The 21,114-nt window shown below is 39.0% G+C and overlaps 1 protein-coding gene across 1 annotated transcript in view; it reads left to right on the top strand.

Moving 5' to 3' along the window:
- LOC122792799 (extracellular matrix organizing protein FRAS1-like) overlaps nucleotides 1-21,114 on the top strand; it is a 4,352,848-nt gene that overhangs the window by 4,115,725 nt on the left and 216,009 nt on the right. Inside the window, exon 68 of the mRNA XM_044060368.1 lies at nucleotides 18,691-18,807. Coding sequence (XP_043916303.1) covers nucleotides 18,691-18,807 — 117 coding nt within the window. The remainder of the gene's footprint in view (nucleotides 1-18,690; nucleotides 18,808-21,114) is intronic.

Genomic DNA, 21,114 nt, shown 5'->3' with positions numbered 1-21,114 from the left:
TTGTCCAGGTTGTACTTAAATAGGATCATTGAGGAGCTTGACTTAATGTGAATTGGGAGTTTATTCCATAATAGCAGCAACATCTGGGAAACATATCTATCTCTCCAGCATGTTTTGTTTTAAGTTACAGGCTACGATGAGATATCTGGATTGAGCAACTCTTGAATTATTTGATTTGCAGATGTGCAGCATTTCCATTAGGTCAGGGTCAGAGACTTGTGTATATGCCAGGCACAGATTGCATCACAGCAGCCTATAGGACACAGAACACAGTGACATTGCTTTCAGTCTTTCCATTTAGGTCATGTTTTGGAGTCCCTGAATTCTCTTGGTCAGGAACCTCTGTGGTCTGTCAAGCTGCTGCAGGTGTCTGATGAGCTACACGCAAAAGGGAGCGTTGTACTCTATTAATGGTCTGATGAGGGTTGACTACAAAGGACTTCCTTAGCCTTGAATGTGATGCCCTTACTTATGAGGTGAGCAACATAAAAGGCTTTCTTTACCATTCTGGACATATGGTGATCGATGTTTAGACTGCTGTCAACTTGTGTTCCCAAGTCATGCACCTCTGAGTTTGAGCTTAGGGAGGTTCTGTCTATATTGCAGTTTGCAGGGGCTACCACTTTGCCAAGGGGACAAAGATGCACTTTCTTTTCATTAATTTTAGATCGTGGCTTTGGCACCCATCATTTGCCTGTGTTAACCCCTCATGTAATATACTAATGTTTTTAGGGGACTCTATGATTGCTCCCAGCTTGCAGTCATCAGCGAATGTAGTTAGCCACAGGTGGTCTACTTTCGCCTGGACTTCTGAGAAATAGATTCCAAACATTAGAGGGCCCACACAGTACCTTGTGGTACCCTATTGGTTACTGTTCTGCTGGTGTAGGTGGAATCCCCAACGTTGACAGTATGTTTTTTTTCGGTGAGGCTGTTGGCTACTCATCTAGTGATACATGAGTTAATCCCCAGCTGGGAGAGTTTCTCGATGATATCCAAGAGACAGATTGTGTTGAAAGCCTTGGCTAAGTAAAGGTAGGTGGTATGTACTGCTTTGCCTTCGTCCAGGGCTTTGGTGACATTCCCAATGATGTCCACCAGGTTAGTAATAAGCATGATCTATCTGTAACAAAGCCAAACAGTGTCAGGTCAAGAGTTTGATGGTTGCCTATGCCTTTGTTAATAAGGTCCATGATGATTCATTCCATGGCCTTGCAGATAAGGCTGGTTAGGCTTATGGCCTTCTTAATGTGAAATAACTGGTTTGGAGCCCAGGTGCTTAAATCAGAACAAATACACTTAGATTAATTCAGAAGGGCGAGGCTACCCTTTCCTCCAACAAGAGTGTATGTAGACCACCAACCTTCTTAATGTAAAATAACTGGTCTGAAGCTCAAACACTTAAACCAGAACTAAGATACTTTTAGAATAACAGATGCAGTGTGCCTTCAACCAGTAATTCCCAGCTTAGAAGGATGTAGGCTACCTCTCCTGCCACAAGAACGTAGACCGCAAGCCTCCCTTTTGTACGATAACTAGTTTAAATCCCAAGTACTTAAATAAAAACTAAGAGGCCTAGAATAACAATTACGATATAATCAGGCTACTAACAGCAGTAATAAATTCAGCCGAATAAATGTAACTGAACATTTTAATAACAAGCACCAAAAAGCAAATAAAGTAATAAAACAGCAAAGATGTGGTAAAAGTGGCCAAAGCATAACTAGTAATCCAAAATTAGGCAACGGAGTCGGAGACCAGCAGTTCCAACACACAAGTAATTTAATGTTCAAACACAGCAAAAGGGATGTGTTCCTTTTGCTGTGTTTGAACATTAAATTACTTGTGTGTTGGAAATGGAAATAACATAATAAAGTAAGAAGAAGGACAGATACACTAAAAGCAGCTGACTAAAGTACATTGTTTAAGTAAGAGGGAAGGGAGAAAACAGAAGATAATTCAAGTTTAAGAGACTAAAGGGGGATGGGCCTCCCCAACTGATCTGTCCGGACTCAGTAGAATGAGCTGATGAGATAGGACTGGAAGGAGTGTCCAAAATCAGATTTATAGTAGGGGCAGGCAACTGAAAAGCCACCAAGTTTAAAAGTACAACAACAGTTGGATAGATGGAGGGAAAAATTAAATGTAGACAGAAATTAGCAATAGTCAGGCAGAGAACATAAAGCAAGCTAAGCAAGCACTCCAGCTAAATAAAGATGCCTCCAAATATTGTTAGTAAAGTCAGGAATGCTATTTCTCAGCACCTTCCACTAATTAGCTGGATATTATTCACTGTCTGCAAAGGAATTCTTTTCTAACTGAACCTAGCCAAGACCTCCTAAAACTCGAAAAGAACAAAAAAATGCAATGTAGGAAAAAGATAAAAAATAGAAGTAGCCAAACCTTAAATGGATGACAATTCAAAATGAAAGGCATACAGAGATCAGCAATAGTCAGACAAAGAACAGCAACCAAGCCAAACAAGCACTCCAGCTAAAAAAATGATTGTGTGACCCTCAACTAACCCTATGACAGGTAGGTAGTATGCTAGGACAAACGTCCAACTATTACTTCATAAAAATTTCATGCCCCACCCCCAAACCCAAGAACTCAGTTTCCAGTTCAGAATTGTTCACACAAAGCCTGCACAATTATGTCAAATGCATAGAGACAGCTGTGCCTACCAGAAATAAGCCCATATGCATCTCAGAAAAAAAATACCCTGTTGGAATCCAAACATACACAGATTGTACAGCAAAAGGAAAACATTCATAGCCAAGATTAGGAGGTGCTACACCTGGCATGATAAAAACACTCAAAAATCTATATAAGCAACTAACAGGGCAAATTAAGTCTGCTAAAGCCAGTTTTGAGGTTAAGATAGCCTCCCAGGAAAGTTTTGTAAGATGTGACATAGCCTGAAATTTATATGACAAGAAACAACCATATAAAAGTTAACCTGCCAGACAGTGTATGCATGTAACACAACAGCTGGAACTAGATATTTAACAAAAAAGGTGTTATTATTTAAAAGGTGGGAATATTAACTTTTTAATACAATTATGCTTTCTGTGATGTATTTAAATGTCAGTGGTCTCACAGATAAATACAAAAAAGAAAGAATAGTGAACTATATTAAAAAATGCAGACTGCAATAGCTGTGTTTGAGGAGGCAAACTTGGAAAGAACTGAACATGTCAATGTGGTAAAGAAAGGTATTCAGGATGGTTATTCAGCAGAATGTCTGGGACAGAGAAAAAGAAAGGAGTACTTATATTGTTTGCAAGAGGAGCTCCAGTATTGATAGAAGATGATAAAAAAGATAATAATGGCAGATTTGTAGTGCTAAGGGGCTACTGGCAAGGGAGGAGGATTACAGTGGCATGTAACTATATTCCACCTAAAATTGCTGTAATGGAGCTTAAGAAAATTCTGGGAGAAATAATCAGTTTTCAGAAAGTAATATTACTTGTAGGTAGGGACTAGAATTTGATTTGCAGCAGTGAAGATTCGTCTGGGGGACCCAGAAGGGAAAGTATTACAAAGGAGAGTAGATTTTTGAAGATGTTTATGGAAACATTTGACATGGAAGATGTGAATTCAGTAGTAGGAGTTCAGAGTGAATTTATGTATTAATCCCCAAGATATAAAAACTGGGCTAGGCTAGACAGCATTTACATTTCACAGGAATATGTGCATTTAATTGAAGTTCTTTTTTAATAATAGCTACAAGAAAAACCCAGGGTAATGGAATAAAAATGAGACACTGGTGCCTTCCCCACCTGCCTGTTGAAAAGAGAGGAATTTACAGAATGGGTAGTGGAGATTATTCAGGAGCTACTCGAGAGGATACAATTTACTTATGAAAATATAGCTAGGGAGTGGGATAAAATTAGGATGTAGTTTAAAAATAGGGTGGAACTAAAAGAAAGGGAGATATTCTTAAAAAGTAACAAGAATTATTTAGAGGAACTGAAAAATGTTAAAATGTTGCAGAATTCGGGAAGATTCATAGAATGAGAAGAGGCTCAACTGTAGAATGCTAAGCAGAAAGTAAGGGATTACCTCAGTAATGTACATGAGTTTAGAAAGACTGCTGTTAAGCAACAGTCTTGATAACACTAGAACACAAAAACTTTAAGCATGATGACTCAGGCAACAGAACGTAGAAAGAGCTGACGCCAGGTTTAGGGAGCCTATAACAAGAGATCATGTAGAGGTATTAAAATATTTTAGAATTACTATGAAAATCTGTATAAAGCAGAGAAATATGGAATTCAAGAAAAGATGCAAAAAGAAATATTTCAAGAAGAGTTAAATATGCCAAGATTTGAGTCAGATGAGGCTCAATTACTAATGCTTAATGTAGGAGGAGATGAGATAAAAATTGTGATGTATAACCAATCTACAGGAAAGTCCCTAGGAGTAGATGTTATTCCTGTTGAAGTTTGGAGGCAAGGAGGGAAGAAACTGATAAATATCTCGAAGGTTTTGTTTACTGGTATTTTAAGAGGAGAAGTACCAACATCCTGGAAGAAAACAGTGATAGCTGTAATACCTAAAGAGGGTAAAGATCAATCAGATTAAAACAGGCCATAAAACAGGTCAATTTCAATACTAAACCATGATTATAAAGTGTTCATGTTTATAAAAGCTCACAAAATGGCAAAAGTAATGCCAAAATTGATAGCTATGGATCAATGTGGTTTTGTGGAGAGGAGGCAAATATTTGACATTAACAGAACATTGATGATCCAGAGGGAAGCAGAATGTAAGAAAATACCATTATTGTTGGTGGGTCTCAATGCAGAGAAAACATTTGATAGAGGAAGCTGGGACTTTATGAGAAGGGCAATGAAAGCATTTGCATTTCCTGAAAAAATTGTAAGTTTGATTAGGAACTTAGTTCCCAGTGCCTCTGTCAAGTAGAGCCACTGCAGTGATCCCTGGAGTGAACTTTCTATGTCCCATCCACTCATCAAGATTTCTCTTGAAGAGGGCTAGTGAGGTGCTCTGCTACTGCTTTGATATATATGGGACGTCTATTCCAGGGCATGGTCAGTCTCTGGGTTATGAACCTGTCCCTCCAGCATGTTCTGTTGATTGTGGTAATGAGGTTGAGGTCTCTGGAGCGTGTGGTGTGGAGAGATTAGGATTTCTTTAGCTGTAGCATTTCTAACAGAGCTGGGTCAGACATAGCTTTGTAAATCAAGCAGAGATTGCCTCTTAGTAGATGATATGAGACAGAATAGCTGGAGTTTTTTGAGTCTGTCCATGTAGGACATGTGTTTAAGGCCTAGGATCCTCTTCATGAGGTACTTTTGTGGCCTCTCCAGCTATTGCAGGTGTCTAGTGAGGTACATGCCAAATGAGGTATTATACTCTATGATTGGTCTAATGAGGGAAGAGTAGAGAAAAATGTCGACCTCTTTCTTCCTGGATGCAAAACTCTTGGTAATGAGATGTGCCATATAGAAGGACTTTCTGACCACAGTAGCAATGTGGTGGTCGAAGGAGAAGTTGCTGTTAACTTGTGTCCCCTTATAATGCCTTCAGTGTTCAGTGGGCTCCCATCAATGTGGTAATTAGTGGGAACTGAGTTTTTCCCAAAGGGGGAATGATGACGTATTTTTTGGCATTAAGCTTAAGGCCATGGTTTCAACACCAGTCATTGGTCGCAGTGAGGCCTTTCTGTAGGATATGTGCATCACTTGGGGAGTTAATAATAGCTCCCAGCTTGCATCGTCTGCGAACTTGGTCAGCCAGAGTCCCTCTGTGTTGGCCTGGACTTCTGAGAAGTAGATGCCAAACCGGAGAGGACCCAGGACCGATCCCTGTGGGAATCCACTTGTGACTGGTCGGCAATATGACTTGGAGTTTGTTACATTTACACTGTGGGTTCTACCTGTGAGCCAATTTGCAACCCACTTAATGATGTAGGGGTTGATGTCTAGTTTGGTGAGTTTATCAGTAATTCCTGAGTGAGGAATGGTATCAAAGGCCTTGACCAGATCAAGGTCCGCTGTATGAACTGCCTTATCTTCATCTACAGCTCTGGTGAATGACTCAAAGAAGTCAACCAGGTTCAGCAGGCATGATCTACCCTTCACAAAACCAAATTGCGTGGGATCTAGAGTTTAGAGATTCCCTATATCCTTGTTAATTAGGTCCATGATGATGCACTCCATAGCCTTACATATCAGACTCATCAGGCTAATGGGGCGATAATTTCCAGGGTCTGTAGTCGCTCCTTTGTTATGGAGAGGGATTACTGTAGCAGTGCTCCATTTGGTAGGGACAAAGTCTGAGGTGAGGCTGTGAGTGAATAGGGCACACAGATGAGGTGCCAGTTCACTTTGTAATTCATGTAGAACACAGCCAGGGATATTGTCAGGTCCCATGGAAGCTATATTCTTGACCTTGGACAGTGCAGCTTTAACCTGTGCTGCAGTAATGCTGGGTGCCTGGCATTCTTCCGGTATTGAGATTGGTCCTTTAGGAGGGAGAGAGGGGTAAAGTTGGCACTGAATCTGTTGGCCAGTATGCTGGCAATATCTGTTAGTGCAGTATAGGAGGTACCATTGGGCAGTAACTCAGAGCAAATCTGGGTATTGCTGTGGAGATTCTTGATATAATATAGAAGGCTTTGTGATTGATTTTAGTGTCTGCCGCAATTCTGCCATCATAGCTGGCTTTGGAGGTTTTGATGAGGGATCTCAACTTTTTGTTGAGGCTAATAAGGGAGTTTTTCCAGTCTTGGGATTTCACCTTTTTCCTGCAACAGTTTCTTCCTATTGTTGCAGAGTTTATTAATGGCAGGGGACCACCAGATTGGCTTCCTTTTTTTTTTTTTGGAGGAGAGCGTCTTGGTTCTGTTGGGTATGGATAGTTCCATGCATTTATGTATGTGTTTGTACAGTGCATTGGTGTATGATTTGGCAGTCATGCATCTGTTTTCCATTAGCATGGGTGCCGTGAAGTAAACCACCTCTGTTTTTAGGGGTCCAGAGTCAGCTTTGGAGAAGTTTTTCATGGTGGATACCATTACAAGGGGTGTGGGTGAGATGTGGATTTCCATGGTGATTAGTTTATGGTCGGATCTAACCAGGGAGGAATTGACTACTGGTGTAGAGCAGTGGTTGCCCATGTTAGTAATAACCAGGTCAAGGATGTTGCTTCCTCTAGTGGGGGTAAGAATGAACTGATCCAGGGTGTTGGAATTGATGAATTCCCGGAAGCGTTGGGCCAGTGCATTGGTGCATGAGTAGTTTTCCCAGTTGATGGAGGAGTAGTTGAAGTCACCTACAATTAGTGTTGGGTTGAATCTTAATAGTTTCCAGAGTGCTTAGGAATGTGGAGTAAGAGTCTTGAGACATGGTTGGGGACCTATAGTAGCTTATAACCTGAATTGCAGTCTTAGCACTTTGTTATTTTTATTATATTTAGAACCATTGGCAAAGAAAATATTGGACTCAAAAATTTAAGGATATAATTGATATGGAAGTCAAGAAAACCTGTCTCTGTTTACAAATTGTATTATTTTATACCTGACAGAGCCAGAAATAAACCTTAGAGTGGTATGAAACATTTTGAGACATTTTCAGATCTTTTCGGGATACAAAATTAATGAAACTAAAACAAAGGCAATAGCGGTAAATTATGTACCCACATTTGAATTGGTTCAGCAATATCCATATTTATGGGAACATGACAAAATTAAGTATTTAAGAGTATGGATTAAAAATGATTCTGGTATGGCAGTTAAGGATATGCGGGAAGAGACTAAACAAAAGATAATACAAAAACTGAGAAAATGGAAGCTTTGTTATATGGATAGTAAGATACAAGCAGTTAAAATGTTTTAGTCCCATTAGTCTTGTACACAGATCAGGCATATTTTTTTCAAACAGAGGAGAAGTTGTGGATAGCAATTAATAAAGAGCTGAAGGACTTTATCTGGGAGGGGAAGATGGCAGGAGTCAAGTGGGATAAGCTGATTCTTCTAGTAGAAAGGGGTGGATTGGGATTACCAGCTTTGAAGGGGTATTTCAGAGCTACATAGTTAAGACTCCTAGATGTAGCACAAGCAGAAAACTATAATTCAAAGTGGATATGGATGATGATGAAATGGGGGAAGCTCAAGAAGCAAGGAGAGGCTTAGATTTTGGATGTAGGCCTTTAAGGAGAGTAACAGTAATCATACAGAATATTTTATCTATAAAGTAGCAGAAAGTATCCTAAGAACTAAGCCAACACAGGAATGGAGAAAGAAGATTCTGCCAATAGGGATGATCGCAATTAAGGATATAGACAATATGTACAAGGGGGGTGGAATTTATGGGAAAACACTGGCAAAAGAACCAAGGTATTGGGAGCAAATAATTAGAGAGGGAAAGATGATAGAATGGAAAGATGCCAAGAATTTTGAACTTCAGGCTAGAGATTGCCTTCCCTATTAAGGATTGATATCAGAGTACATTCACAGAGAAAGAAATAGGGGGGGTCCTAAAGGAAAGACCAGTGCTAGTACAGTTTTTAGTAGAATCTAGAAGAGAAACTGCCATTAAGAAAGGAATAATTAGTACAGCATATAAAATATTGCATGGTAACTGTAAGAATTAATCAGAGGAGGGTAAAAAGGATTAGGAGGAGAGATTGGATAAGCAATTCACAAAGAAACACTGGGAAAACTATATGTATGTCTCCCAAATATGCCGCAAACTATAGAAGATTTATGATCTTTGCTTGGAGGTGTTTACATAGGGTGTTTTTCTACCCCAAGAAGACTCCAGAGAATTTTTCCTCAGGTAAACAGCAAAGGTTGGAGGTGTTACAGGGAAGAAAGAGGTAATTAGGAACATATTTTCTGGGAGTACATTAAGTTGGCAGACTTTAAGTATTCCCTGTGGAACGCACTGATGGAGATGCGGGGTGGGCAGATTAATGTGACGAGTGAGATGACTTTTCTGAGCTATGATACAGAATCGGAATTGTCAAGATATGGAAAGACCTTGCTGTGTCTAATTATGGTGGCTGCCAGAAAGGGAATTACTAGAAAATCAAAATCTGTGTGGTTTGTTTTCATTTATAGAAATGTATAATTGCCTGTGTCATAAGTGGTGGTTTAATAAAGCTGTTTCTTGTTTAAAAGAGGACAACCACAAAACTTTCTTTAGCTATGTCCAAAACCTCAAAGCCAGCACACAACAATGTGCGGAATTGATTATAAATGGAGCCACCTATTCAGAGCCAGAAGATTCAGCAGATTTGCTGGATGACAATTTCATATCTGCAAAATAAATGGCATCAGAGTTACTTGATTTAGGGATTTAAACTTTGCTTGCAGTATAAATAAGACACATTAGAAAGTCGGATATGTGTCTCAGAGAGTTCCCCCTCTCTGGAACCGACTTCCCGTCCATGTGAAACAGAGGTCTTCCCTAACCCTTTTCAAGAGAGTCCTGGACCAGTGAATGGTCTAGCCCCTGTGTCTCTAATGGATAGTGGCTTTGGCTTGCATGGACCCCTTCAAATAACCTTTAAAGGCACATAAACTTGTGGGATACAATTGAGATGCTTAGCTAGGCTTATACAGGCCCCTGTGGTTGTTAGGCTAGTAAACACCAATAAACTTATGAGACAAAGCATACGTTTGGACTACAGGTTGGAGGTTCTCTTTTCTACCAGAAATTCATACAGTATAGGCAAAGAGAAAGGGATAGGGGAATTTGAAATGAAAGCTCAGCTCTGGCTAGAACAAAAGCCGCAGTTAAGAGATAATAGGTACAGTATATAAAGTAATGCATGATAATTATAAGAATCAATCAGAAGAGGTTAAAAAATGTGAAATCAGGATGGAAAGGCAATATACAAAGCAGTAATTGGGAGTATATTTGTATGATTTCCAAGTATGAAACAAAATCTCTTTAAGATTTTGGATTTCTGCATGTTTTTAACTTCAATGAATAATTTTGTTATGGTTGGTTTAGCTTTTGATTTCTACTGTCTGGTAGTTGCTTTTTAGGCAGCCGAATGTATGAAACTTGATAGGTTTTACTATGTCTAGACAACTCGCTTTCTATATACCAACTCAAAAGAATAATTTCCTTAGTTATAATAATTTGCTCTCCCAACAGTTCTGACAAAGTACCACCTTGTAGGGAATTTCTAAAATCTGTCAACTTGTTACATTCCCAAAACCCATGTTGCAAGTAACCCTCTGTTTCCCATCACATTTCCAAAAATTGCCTACCTTTTGAAAAATTCTTTGAAGTGTACGTGGGATATAAAATGGCTATGCAAATACTTCATGTAGAAATCCTAACTCTCCTCAGAGTGGAGTTTGAAGCCCATCCACTGCATAGTACTCTAGGGAGCTGCAGTTCTCACTTTGGTAACTTCATAATTCTGAGACTTGCAGTGCGGGTGTTGACAACAAACGTATTGCTTTCCAATGCAGGGACTAGGAAAATTTGGATAAACAGTTTATCCATCATGCAAAATAGAATTGTGTCGACATGGCCATAATCTGTGGTGACAGGCTTATGTAGAATCAAATCACAGACTTGATAGAGAGTCATATAAAACTGAAACAGTTTTAAACTGTCGATCTTGAACATTATTCCATGAACAGTATTAAGTGTGCCATAATGAAGAATATTCAGAACAACACAAGAAGCCTACTTCTGTTGCATATGAAACACTATGGTTTGTTAAGAAGCGATCATGCTTAATGAGTCTCAACAACATTTTGGGAAGAGGTAACTGTGACATTTGATGAAGGACTGTAAGTACATGCTGCTTATTTTGACTTTGCTAAAACATTCAGCACTGTTCAAAGTAGTTCAAAGCAGTAGAATAACTGACACATTAAATGCATTAACTGTCAATCTATGCCAAATTCAGTGGGTATAAGACTAGCTTAGCAAAAGGATGGTGCTGGGGAGGTTACCAGTAGTGCTCCAAAGGACTAGGTATTGTGTCCACCTCTTTTCAGAGTATTTTCATATGTAAAAATCAGATATGGACTGGGGCTAACCAAATAAAGATTGTCACACTTTGAATGATGTAAAAATATGCAGATTATTGCATATTGGAGCATTGTAATTACTTCAGTAAAATATGACAAAATTCTCCATTATGGTCTACAAAAATTTACTTAACACAGTAGTTATTTTGTCACCTGGCTGTTAATAAATGTTGGCAAAAAGAATATGTGGTATTATTACTTGTATAATGATGGGGTATTGTTATCCAAAAATGAACACACTGATTGGACAGTGCAGCCAGTGTGCTTGTAAACTGAGCAAGTACCAATAGAAAAAAGTCCATCCACTAAAGTAGCATTGAGTGGCCAGACTTATTTATTGGAATATACTACAGATGGGCAGCACAAAACAGAGGAAAAATCAAGTATGTTCTCAAAAGTTAAAAAAAAAAAAAACAGAAATATACCTGATTGTTGTTCTGTTTTTGCTCTGTCCCTCCTTAAATACTAGCAGACTCTCATACCTCTCAACTGTCCGGATCTTCGCAGAATGTGCAGATTTTAGCCTCATAGTTTTACTGTGTTTTTTTAACAAAGATTCTCTTTTCTCCATTGCTACTCTTCAACAAGAGCAAAAAGAAATAGCAACAGAAATTTTCCTTTCTCCATTGCTTCTCTTCAGCAGCTCTGATGTACTGTGCATACATAGAGACGTAACTCCCATACGCATATGCAGTACATCAGAAAATGTGGAAGAATGGGAAACAATGCAGACGAACACTACTGTGCCATTATACAAAGGCATTATTTAAGAAGGGTAAGCAATGTCTTTCTTAAATAATGGCATTGTATAATAGAAATAACCCACTTGTGGGTGTCAGTATATCAGAATTTACCCAGGGTTGGCTTTGCTTAGTCAAACCACGTCCACGACATCTGTGGATAAATCCTGATTTACCCACCCTAGTTGTGGGTTATTGTTGAATCATAAAAAATTAAATCACCACCAATAATTGTGGGACAGTAGTGAGCAACAGTATAAACTCTGACAGTAATATTTCTACCAAATGCTCAGAAGCATTTTTGTTAATGTCTCATTCTAAAATCCAGTCACTCCAGGGAAATTATTGTATCAATTCATTGTTTTCCACTTTGACATATTACTGAATTTGCTTTGTACTGTGACCTTTAAACAAGCCAACTGAAATATTTTGAAAATGTTTTCCTTAGGAAAAAATCACATTGCTGGGAAATGTGAAGTGTTCAGAAAAGCTTTGAAAATTATTGTTCTATTATTTTTCTTTAAAGACCACCTAACAAGCAGCTTGCAACAGATCTACAAAGCAAGCTGTGATCGGGTTATACTTGACCATGCATGGCTGAAAAACAAGTCTGGAGAAGCTAATACTAGAACAGGGAACCTCAGTGTAATAATAGCTGTGTGTTAAAAAAGAAAAAAAGACAGGTACTTTACGCCATCCCTTTCAGCATTACGGAGTGAGTTCTGTGTTATGATAAGAACAAAGATCATTGACTTCTTTCAAAAATAATCCAGATATATGTATGAGAAACAGAAAATATTAGCACAAGGTAGGTGTAAGCTTAAACTCATGTACACAGATTCAAGCTACTTCTCAGTGTACTGTGCAGCAAAAGTTTGGGTGTCTCAGGGTTCTGGCCTGACTGAGTCAGGTTAGTCGGTTTCCTCTGATGATGAATGGGTACAGGAACCAAAATGATGTTTTCTTTTTCCCAAATGCTGGCTGGATTTAGGAGTGTAATTAATTGGGAGCAGTCTTTTGCTGCCCCAGAGATTGGCAGGGTTTGTGGGCTTTTGGAGGATGAGGTACTTGTCCTCGAGTCCCTTCCTCCAATGATCCCATTGGAGGAAGTTGTCAGGAAAGCCTTTAATTATCCTCTGCTTATTGATACTCTTCCTGAAAAATTGTTTAGGAAATTCAGTGTGTCCGTCGACATGCCAGCTTTCCAAGCTCCTTTTTCTGCAGGCTCTGCTTCTGTGTCCCCGGCTACCATTTATAATAAAAAGACCATGTCAACTCTGGTCCCTTAAGATAAACTAAGTAAGTGGCTAGAATCTCAGAGAAAGTATATGGTGCAGTCCAGCACAGCAGCCTTTAAAATTATTAACTATTACTGTTTTATGTGGAAGCTTGTGTTGAGATGCATGCATAGGTTAGAAGAGTTTACTGCATAGTTTCCTGCTGAACAAAACATCTGTGAAGGATATTGTTTCTATTGTTTCTCAGGTGTCAAAACATGTATTAAAGAGTACATATCTAGAAATCCAGCTTTGTCTGTTATGTTGAGAGGGTTTGCTTGATTGCACAGCCAGAATTTCTCTGATTAGTTAAAAAATGGGATTTTGAATGCACCTATTGATTCTGATTATGTGTTGCTACAGCAGATAGTCAGATCCTAAAACACTGGAATGAGAGATCTTAATTGACGCAATGAGTGAAAAAAATGTTTCATATTCCCAAGTTGTCCTCCTTTAAGCAGGATAATTTTCAGCAGCCTTATACACAAACGTCTCAGCCTAACAAGAACCAGGTAATAAATGGAAACAGTAGGATGCGAGCTCTGCCAAGCCTAACAAGAGGATGTCCATTTCCCAGAAAGGGTCACCCACCTCCCAATTTATGACTATGCCAAGACAGAGCACCTATCTTTTCCAAGCCCTCGGCTGGGTGCTGTGTCTCTAAAACTGTCTCTCAACAAGATGGCATGTCCATCAGTGGTTTCTAACAAATGGTTTCTCAATATTACAGACAGGGTTTATTGATGGCAGTGGACATCACCCTCCTCCATTCATGGGGGAGTCCCCCCCCCATCCACTGGACAAGTCTTTGTTATTCCCTCCTATTCTCCAGCATATGATAAGACTCAGGGGTCAAAGGACCAGTGCCTTCTTCCGGGAGAATGACAGGGTTTTATTCTCGAATTTTCAAAAAAAAATTTCATGGAAACAAGTGCTGAACCTTTCCTGTCTGAATACATTTATCCAGGTTCCCAAGTTCAAGATACTCAGCCTACAGACAGTGCTTTCTGTTCTGCTGGAACACTGCTTCATGGTCGCCTTGGACTTGAAGGATGCCTATTATCATATATATCTTCATTGCTCATCACTTCCAGAGGTATCTCAGATTTGTGTTCTCTGGGTCTTTATTTTCTATTTTTTCCATTTTTTTTTTGCCCTTTGGGCTAACCACTACGTCTCAAGTGTATACAAAATGCCTTGCCCCAGTAGAGGCCCTTTCTCAGACTATGGACATCCATATTTTTCTTACTTAGACAATTTGCTGATTTGTGTGTGCATCCAGGTGTTTTGAATCATTAGAGATTGTTTCAGCTTTGTTCTGCCTTCATGGGTTCATACTGCACCTCATGAAGGGCCGAGCCTGACCCCTTCACAAGACTCATTTTCTAGAATGTCTAAGCAACTCCTAGAAAAGAATGACCTTTTGACTAAAGACAAGATCCTGTCTTACCAAACTGTGTTTCTGGAATTTTCCAAGAGGAATATCACTTCTGCCTGTTAATTCCTGAAAATTCTTGCACTGATGCCTAATATGATTCTAATGAAACCATTAGCTCATCTTCACATGAGTCTGAATGGAGAGATGTTAAGTCAGCAAGGAAAGGAGAATAGTTTTGCAGAAAATGAATTCATCATTCATCCTCAAGTCTTGGTGACCACCTTCATGAGGTGAACCGTGTTTTTCACAAAATCTCACCAAGACAGCACTAATATAGAGACTGTATCTTATACAGCATATTATCCTGGGCATTAGATGGTTAAAAAATAAAGAAAAGATAGCTGGGTGCACAAGACCCAGGATAAAAAAGTGCCCAATCCTGATAAGCACACAGGTGCCAGGACTGGAAAAAATGACAGTGTAAAATCCTCAAAATATGGAAAGATTCCTACAATGGGGGCAGGCCAGGTGCATGGGGAGGATGGCTCCCCCTGTTGTAGAAGAAAGTAGCAGTCCACAAAAACTGATAGGCCAAAGAAGAGCCATAAAGGTGATAGAGTGGACTGTTGAGGATAAGAAAGAAATTATGTATTGTTACTGTTATGCAAAAAGCACAGAATTTCCAGACACAACATATAATAAATGATTGAGAGAAATTAGAGAAAATAAATTCCACAAGAAAAACTGTCCAAATCTTCAAATAAAAAATTGTGTTCATTAATACAACAGATTTGTGAAAAACAGTATATAGACCAATAAACTTTGATCTGTGTGGAAAAAGAAGCATCGGAGGAAGTGTGAAAATATAAAGAACAAAAACTAGAGATTTTTGAAAAGTATCAAAAAGAAATATGAACATGGGAAAGAAAGAGAGATTTAATATGGTGCAATATTTATGTAAAGTCAAAAGCCAAGTTAATCAATACAAAAAAGGCAGCCCCAAAGATATTCGAAGAGAAATGCAGGCAAAGGCATCCAGATATGGAAAATTTCACAATAAAAAAATAATATCACAAAGAGGGAATGTAGAAAAGAAAATTAATAAAGTAGAAGTTAAAAAAAAAGAAGTTGAAGTCATAGAATGCCTGCAAAGTGAAGGATTTGGTGTAGAAGGTGTAACACAGTTTACATCACAGCATGATGGAACGAATCCTCAAAGTAAGGTGAAACAAGAAGATCAGGAGACATGTGAAGAAATAATTTGGACATGGGAGAGAAAAAGACATTTAATATGGTATAGCAATTATGCAAATGAAAAAGCAAAACTAATCAGTACAAAAAGAGCAGCACCAAAGATATTTGAAAAGAAATACAGGCAAAGGAATCCGCACATGGAAAACTTTACAATACAAAAAAACAAAGAGGAAAGATAGAAAAGAAGATTAGTAATGGAGAAGTTAAAGAAATAGAAACTGAGGTTATGGAGTATCTGCAAAGTGAAGGATTCATTGTAGAAAATCTAACTCAGAAAACACCATAGCAGGATAGAGCAATGGATATCAAAATTAAGGAAAAACCAGTAGAATGGGAAGAAACAGGTCAGTTGACATATGCCTTTTACAGGAAACTGGTATAAAGGTTCACGTGAAGCTGGATAGCAAGGGAAGGAACAGGAAGTTGTAGCAACCCTGACCCAGTCAGTGTTGAGTGACAGGCCAGTGAGTTCCCATATAATACAGCAACAATGACACAGGATGAAACTGAAGAGAATGTGCCAAATCTTTTGGGTTTCTAATACCATGACGGGAATGAACCCCATTCCTAAGTCAAAGTATGATTAAAGTTCATGAAATTAGTATTGCTTCAGTCTTTGATGTTAGCCAGAAGTGTTCTTTGCAACACCCACAATGTAACCAATAATGACTCACTCTGCAGTTTGTACAGAGTTACATGTATTGGTAGCCAATCTAAATATGACTGTAGATTCTTTTTTATAAGACCATTTGCTCCTACTATTATTGGAACTGTCTGGGTAGTGGTGTCAATTAAGAAGCACATGAAAGCCACTTGGGGTACCCAAAGATGCATGGAAACACATCATTATCAAGGAGATTTTGTCAGGGATTTGCACCTTGAAGGTTTTTCCTTCACCTATGTATTCTGAGTCCTCTCCAGGTGATTACTGACAATACAACTGTGATAAATCAACAAACAAGGGGGCATGATGTCTTACTGTCTGTACCAGTTGGCAATGATGGTATGAGAATTGGCTTTCCTTCAGGCATCATGCATCTCTTCAGAGCAAACCATTGTGGCAGACAGGCTGAACAGATCCTGGGCAGACCCAAAAGAGTGGAAGTTCAAGACAGCGGTGTTCCAGGATCTAGTACAGATGTGGGCAATGCCTCATGTAGATCTCTCTGCCTCCTTTCAAAATAGATAGCTAGAGAAATTCTGTTCAAGACATCCTTGCAGCCATGCTTAGAGGACAGATGCATTCTTCTTCCCTTGGACAGGAATTTCCCTCTGTTTCCACTCTTTCAGGCTGTATTTTCAAAGTTAAATGAGAAATGCCAAAGGTCATTGTTGTGACACCTTATTAACCCAAGACGTCTTGGTTCTCCCTGTTAATGGTATTGACCAAGGGAAATTACCACAAACTTCTTCACCCTCTGGATCTGCTCACATAGTCTCGGGGTGATTGGTGCACCCCATTCTGGAGAAACTTCAGTTGACAGCCTGGATGATTCAGTGTTTACTTCATTTAGACATTTGTTTCATGAGGATGTGCAGCAGGTGTTAAAGGGGGGGCAGAAAACCTGCTACTAGAAATTCTTATGTACAACTAATGTTTCTAAGTGGTGGCTAAATGGAAACAGGAGATCTGTTGAGGTTAATATCTCTCTGGTCTTGAAATATTTGTGTGAGCTACTTCAGGATGGCTTATTGCATGCATCCATTAATGTGCATTTAGTGGCCATCTCTATCCATCTTCATATGGATCCTCCTCTTTCTTCTCTTTTGGAAAACAATTCATGAAGTGTCACATTTGAGACCTCCTCGCAAACAAATTCCTCCTCTGTGGGATCTCAGTTATGTTCTGGAAAGTTGACATTACCACCTTTTGAACCAGCAGTTCATACCAGTCTTAAGTTCTTAACATGGAAAACTGTTTTGCTTATTGCTCTGATATCTGTAAGGTGAGTTTCTGAGCTGCAAGCTCTCATGGTGGAACACCTTTACCTTGTTTTCCACAAGGACAGGGTTGTGTTGGGTACTAATCCTTCTTTCATACTGATATAAGTTTCATTTTTCACTCTCATTCAGTCCATTAATCTCCCTGTGTTCCTTCTAGAACTTAAGAATGAGAGAAGGGGATACTTCATATCTACCTTGAAAGAACAAAGCCTTTTAGGAAGGCAGAAAAGCTTTTTATTTTCTTCCATGGTGCAAAGAATGGCCAGCATGTCTGAAAGAAAACCACTGCATGTTAGTTGTCCTCTGTTGTTTTTTGTTATATCCACCATGCAAAGATGAATTCAGGCAAGAGAAAGCCACATACCATCAGGGCCTTTTCCTCTTCTGTGGCATATTGAAAAGGATTGGACTCTAGAAGTACTCTAGAGGCAGCAACTTGGTCCTCTGTCCATACTTTCATGAAGCACTACAACCTAAATACTTTTTCTGCATCTAAAGAAGGTTTGTGAGGACTGTTCTCCAGAGGCTCCAGGACCCTCATCCTTTGTCCACCCAAGTTGGGTAAGCTTTGGGAATCTACCCATTTGCCAGTAAGACAGTGTGTTTGTTAAACATAGTACAAGTGCATGAGTCCTACTGGCCTGTAACAGTAGATGTTCGTGGAACATACGGCATACTCTACAAACATCTACTGTTACAGGTAAGTGGAACTTATGCAACTGTACATTCTAAACGCACCAAAGTGATGATACCTGTACCTTCGTGTGTATAGATCACAGTAAAAGTCATGCTTCCTTTTGTTTGAAGCCAATAACATGTATACCTTAATATGTTTGCATTTCTGCATGGAGAATGTGCACAAGGGTCAAATTTAGTAATGCTAGCAGATGTTTCTGTTTTCATGAAGATCTTAACCAGACTTTGCAAGGCAAGAATGTGAGGACTGTATAAAGAAGTATAAAAACAGTAGTCACACTGACTATGTTCCTGTTATTGTGTGCTGTTGTTTCATATAAAGGTTATGGGAATATTTAGAAAACTGATTGCTTGATGAACTTTTCTTTTCAGGAAAGATTATTCAGGGGAATATACATTCTTCCTGATACCTTGTACAGTGCAACCTACGCAGTCTTTTGTAGACCCCGGAGACAAACCCTTAGCCTGCACTGCACATGCCCCAGAGAGGTAAGACTGTTTTTAGTTTGCTGTCATACTGTCCACTGTATATGGTTCTTATGTTCAGATTATTTGCTTAATTTCATAGCTTGTGGCAGGCATTGTATATAAGATTATTAAACGTCATAAGAGTACCTCTGACTTTCAAGAAGTACTTTAATGGAAGAGGTAACTTGAACTATTAACTTATAAACCTGGAGTTGCTGTGAACATGTCCTACTCCTTTGCATCACAGTATAGTAGAATCAGTTAAGGAAGTGATTCAGAGACATAAGTAACAGCACTCTAGAAACCCCCAAAAGTTCTGGCAGGCCATCAATACCCTTCTAAAACTGGGCAAAACCACCACCCCATCACCCAACAACAATTTTGATAATGATAGTATAACTTCAGAATTCAACCATCACTTCACAGAATCTATCCTCAGACTATCTATCCAACTGTCCAACAAGAACACTAAAACCACCCCAACTGTAGAAGAAACTAACATACCCACCTTCACACTCTCACCTGTACCAACCTCTTCAGTTAGAAAGCTACTCTCTAACTAAAACCCACCACACCCGCAGCAGATGGTTTACCCACAAATTTTCTAAAATTAACTGCAGAATCACTAACCTACTCCATCTCTATTTTTATAAAACGCTCTATACAAGAAACCTACGTACCCCATCTATGGAAAGTGTTGCATGTAATTCCCCTTCACAAAGGCGGAAACTCCTATGAACTGTCAAACTACCGGCCAATTACTATCTTGTTGCATTCCAAGCTTCTGGAGAAATGTATTCACACCCAGGTAATGCACTTGTTATCCTCACATAACCGCCACTCTCCCACACAGCACAGTTTCCGCCCAAACATAGCACAACTACTGCTCTACTCTCCTTTACCAGTCAGATTAACCATCTAAGAAACAACAACAAATTCGTCTCAGCCATATTGCTAGATCTATCAGAAGCGTTTGATGTGGTCTCCCATAACCTTCTCTTAGACACTCTGTCAACCTTATCCTTTCCCCCCTCTACTATTTCATGGTTTAGAATCTATCTCTCTGACAGAAAACAATCAGTTAAATGGCAAAGTACACTATCTCCTCTATTACCAACTACTATAAGCGTCCCACAAGAATCAGTACTGGGTCCTCTACTATTCACCATTTTCACTAACAAACTACATACTTCCACCCTGCATGCATCACTTATACAGTACGCAGTTGACTCCACCCTAATCTGCTCAGCCCCATCCATAACCACTCTTCAAAAGCTTACCCAAGAATCCTTCTGCTCCACGGAACAATGGATTACCAATATCCAACTCATTCTAAACCCCAACAAGACCAAATTACTCCATTTTTATTTATTTATTTATTTTATTTTACATTTATTTTACATTTGTTGACCGGGCTAGTCTGGCTGGATACATGTCCATTTTCAGCAGAGGCCCGAGGAGAAAAGCTCCACTAAATACTAAGTACATTACAAATAATCATTACTGTTTAGAAATATAAAAAATTAGAAGTCATAACAACACACAGAATGCAAGATACTTTCAAAGAGAAGCAAGTTTACAATATGCAGTTCATTACATATTAGCAATTATACATAAAATGTACATAGTTAGATTAGAACAGTAAAAGGAGGAGAAATCAGACAGGTAGTGATGAGAAGAGTGAAGGAGAAATATAGTATGAGAAAAGGTTAGTCAGGTGTACTGCAGGAACAAAGCCAATGATTGAGGTAGTACAGTTTAATTTTCTGTTTGAATTGTGGTAGGGATGTAGTCAAAGTTATGTCACTAGGTAAGAGATTCCAGCTTCTACCTATAGTGTTAGTGAATAGAGAACCACCTGCTGTGTTGTTTGCCTTTATTGATTTTGCCATGAGTTTACTAGAGGAGCAAGTGAGTTAAGATTGTTGTAAGGGATTAGAAGTTGAGAGAGTATTGGGGTGTTGTCAGGTAGGTGTAATATGTTGTGGGCTATAGTGAGTTGAGGAATTTTTAGGTAGTTTTGAAATTCGAGCCAGCCAAGTTGTTTTAGATTTATACAATGGTGGGTCCTAAAGGGGTTACTAGTGGCGGCGAGCTATGTTATTATAGCAAGTTGCAAGTTTGTTAAGACTGTTTTTCTTGAGGTTAGTATAAATGGGGGAAGCATATAGGAGAGTAGATAGGAGATGAGATTGTGCAATTTTGGTTCTTGTTGCTGGGGTTAGAAAAGGTTTGATACGATATAGGGATCCAATTTTTCTGTTAACAACCTTGATGGTGTTGTTAATGTGCTGATCAAGGAAAGATGATTGTCAATGGTTATTCCTA

This window comes from Protopterus annectens, chromosome 2.part0, assembly GCF_019279795.1.
Source record: "Protopterus annectens isolate FY-2018-M chromosome 2.part0, PAN1.0, whole genome shotgun sequence".
Lineage (NCBI taxonomy): Eukaryota > Metazoa > Chordata > Ceratodontiformes > Protopteridae > Protopterus > Protopterus annectens.
The sequence above is the reverse complement of the archived record's forward strand: the minus strand, read 5'-3'. Positions and strand labels throughout refer to the sequence as shown.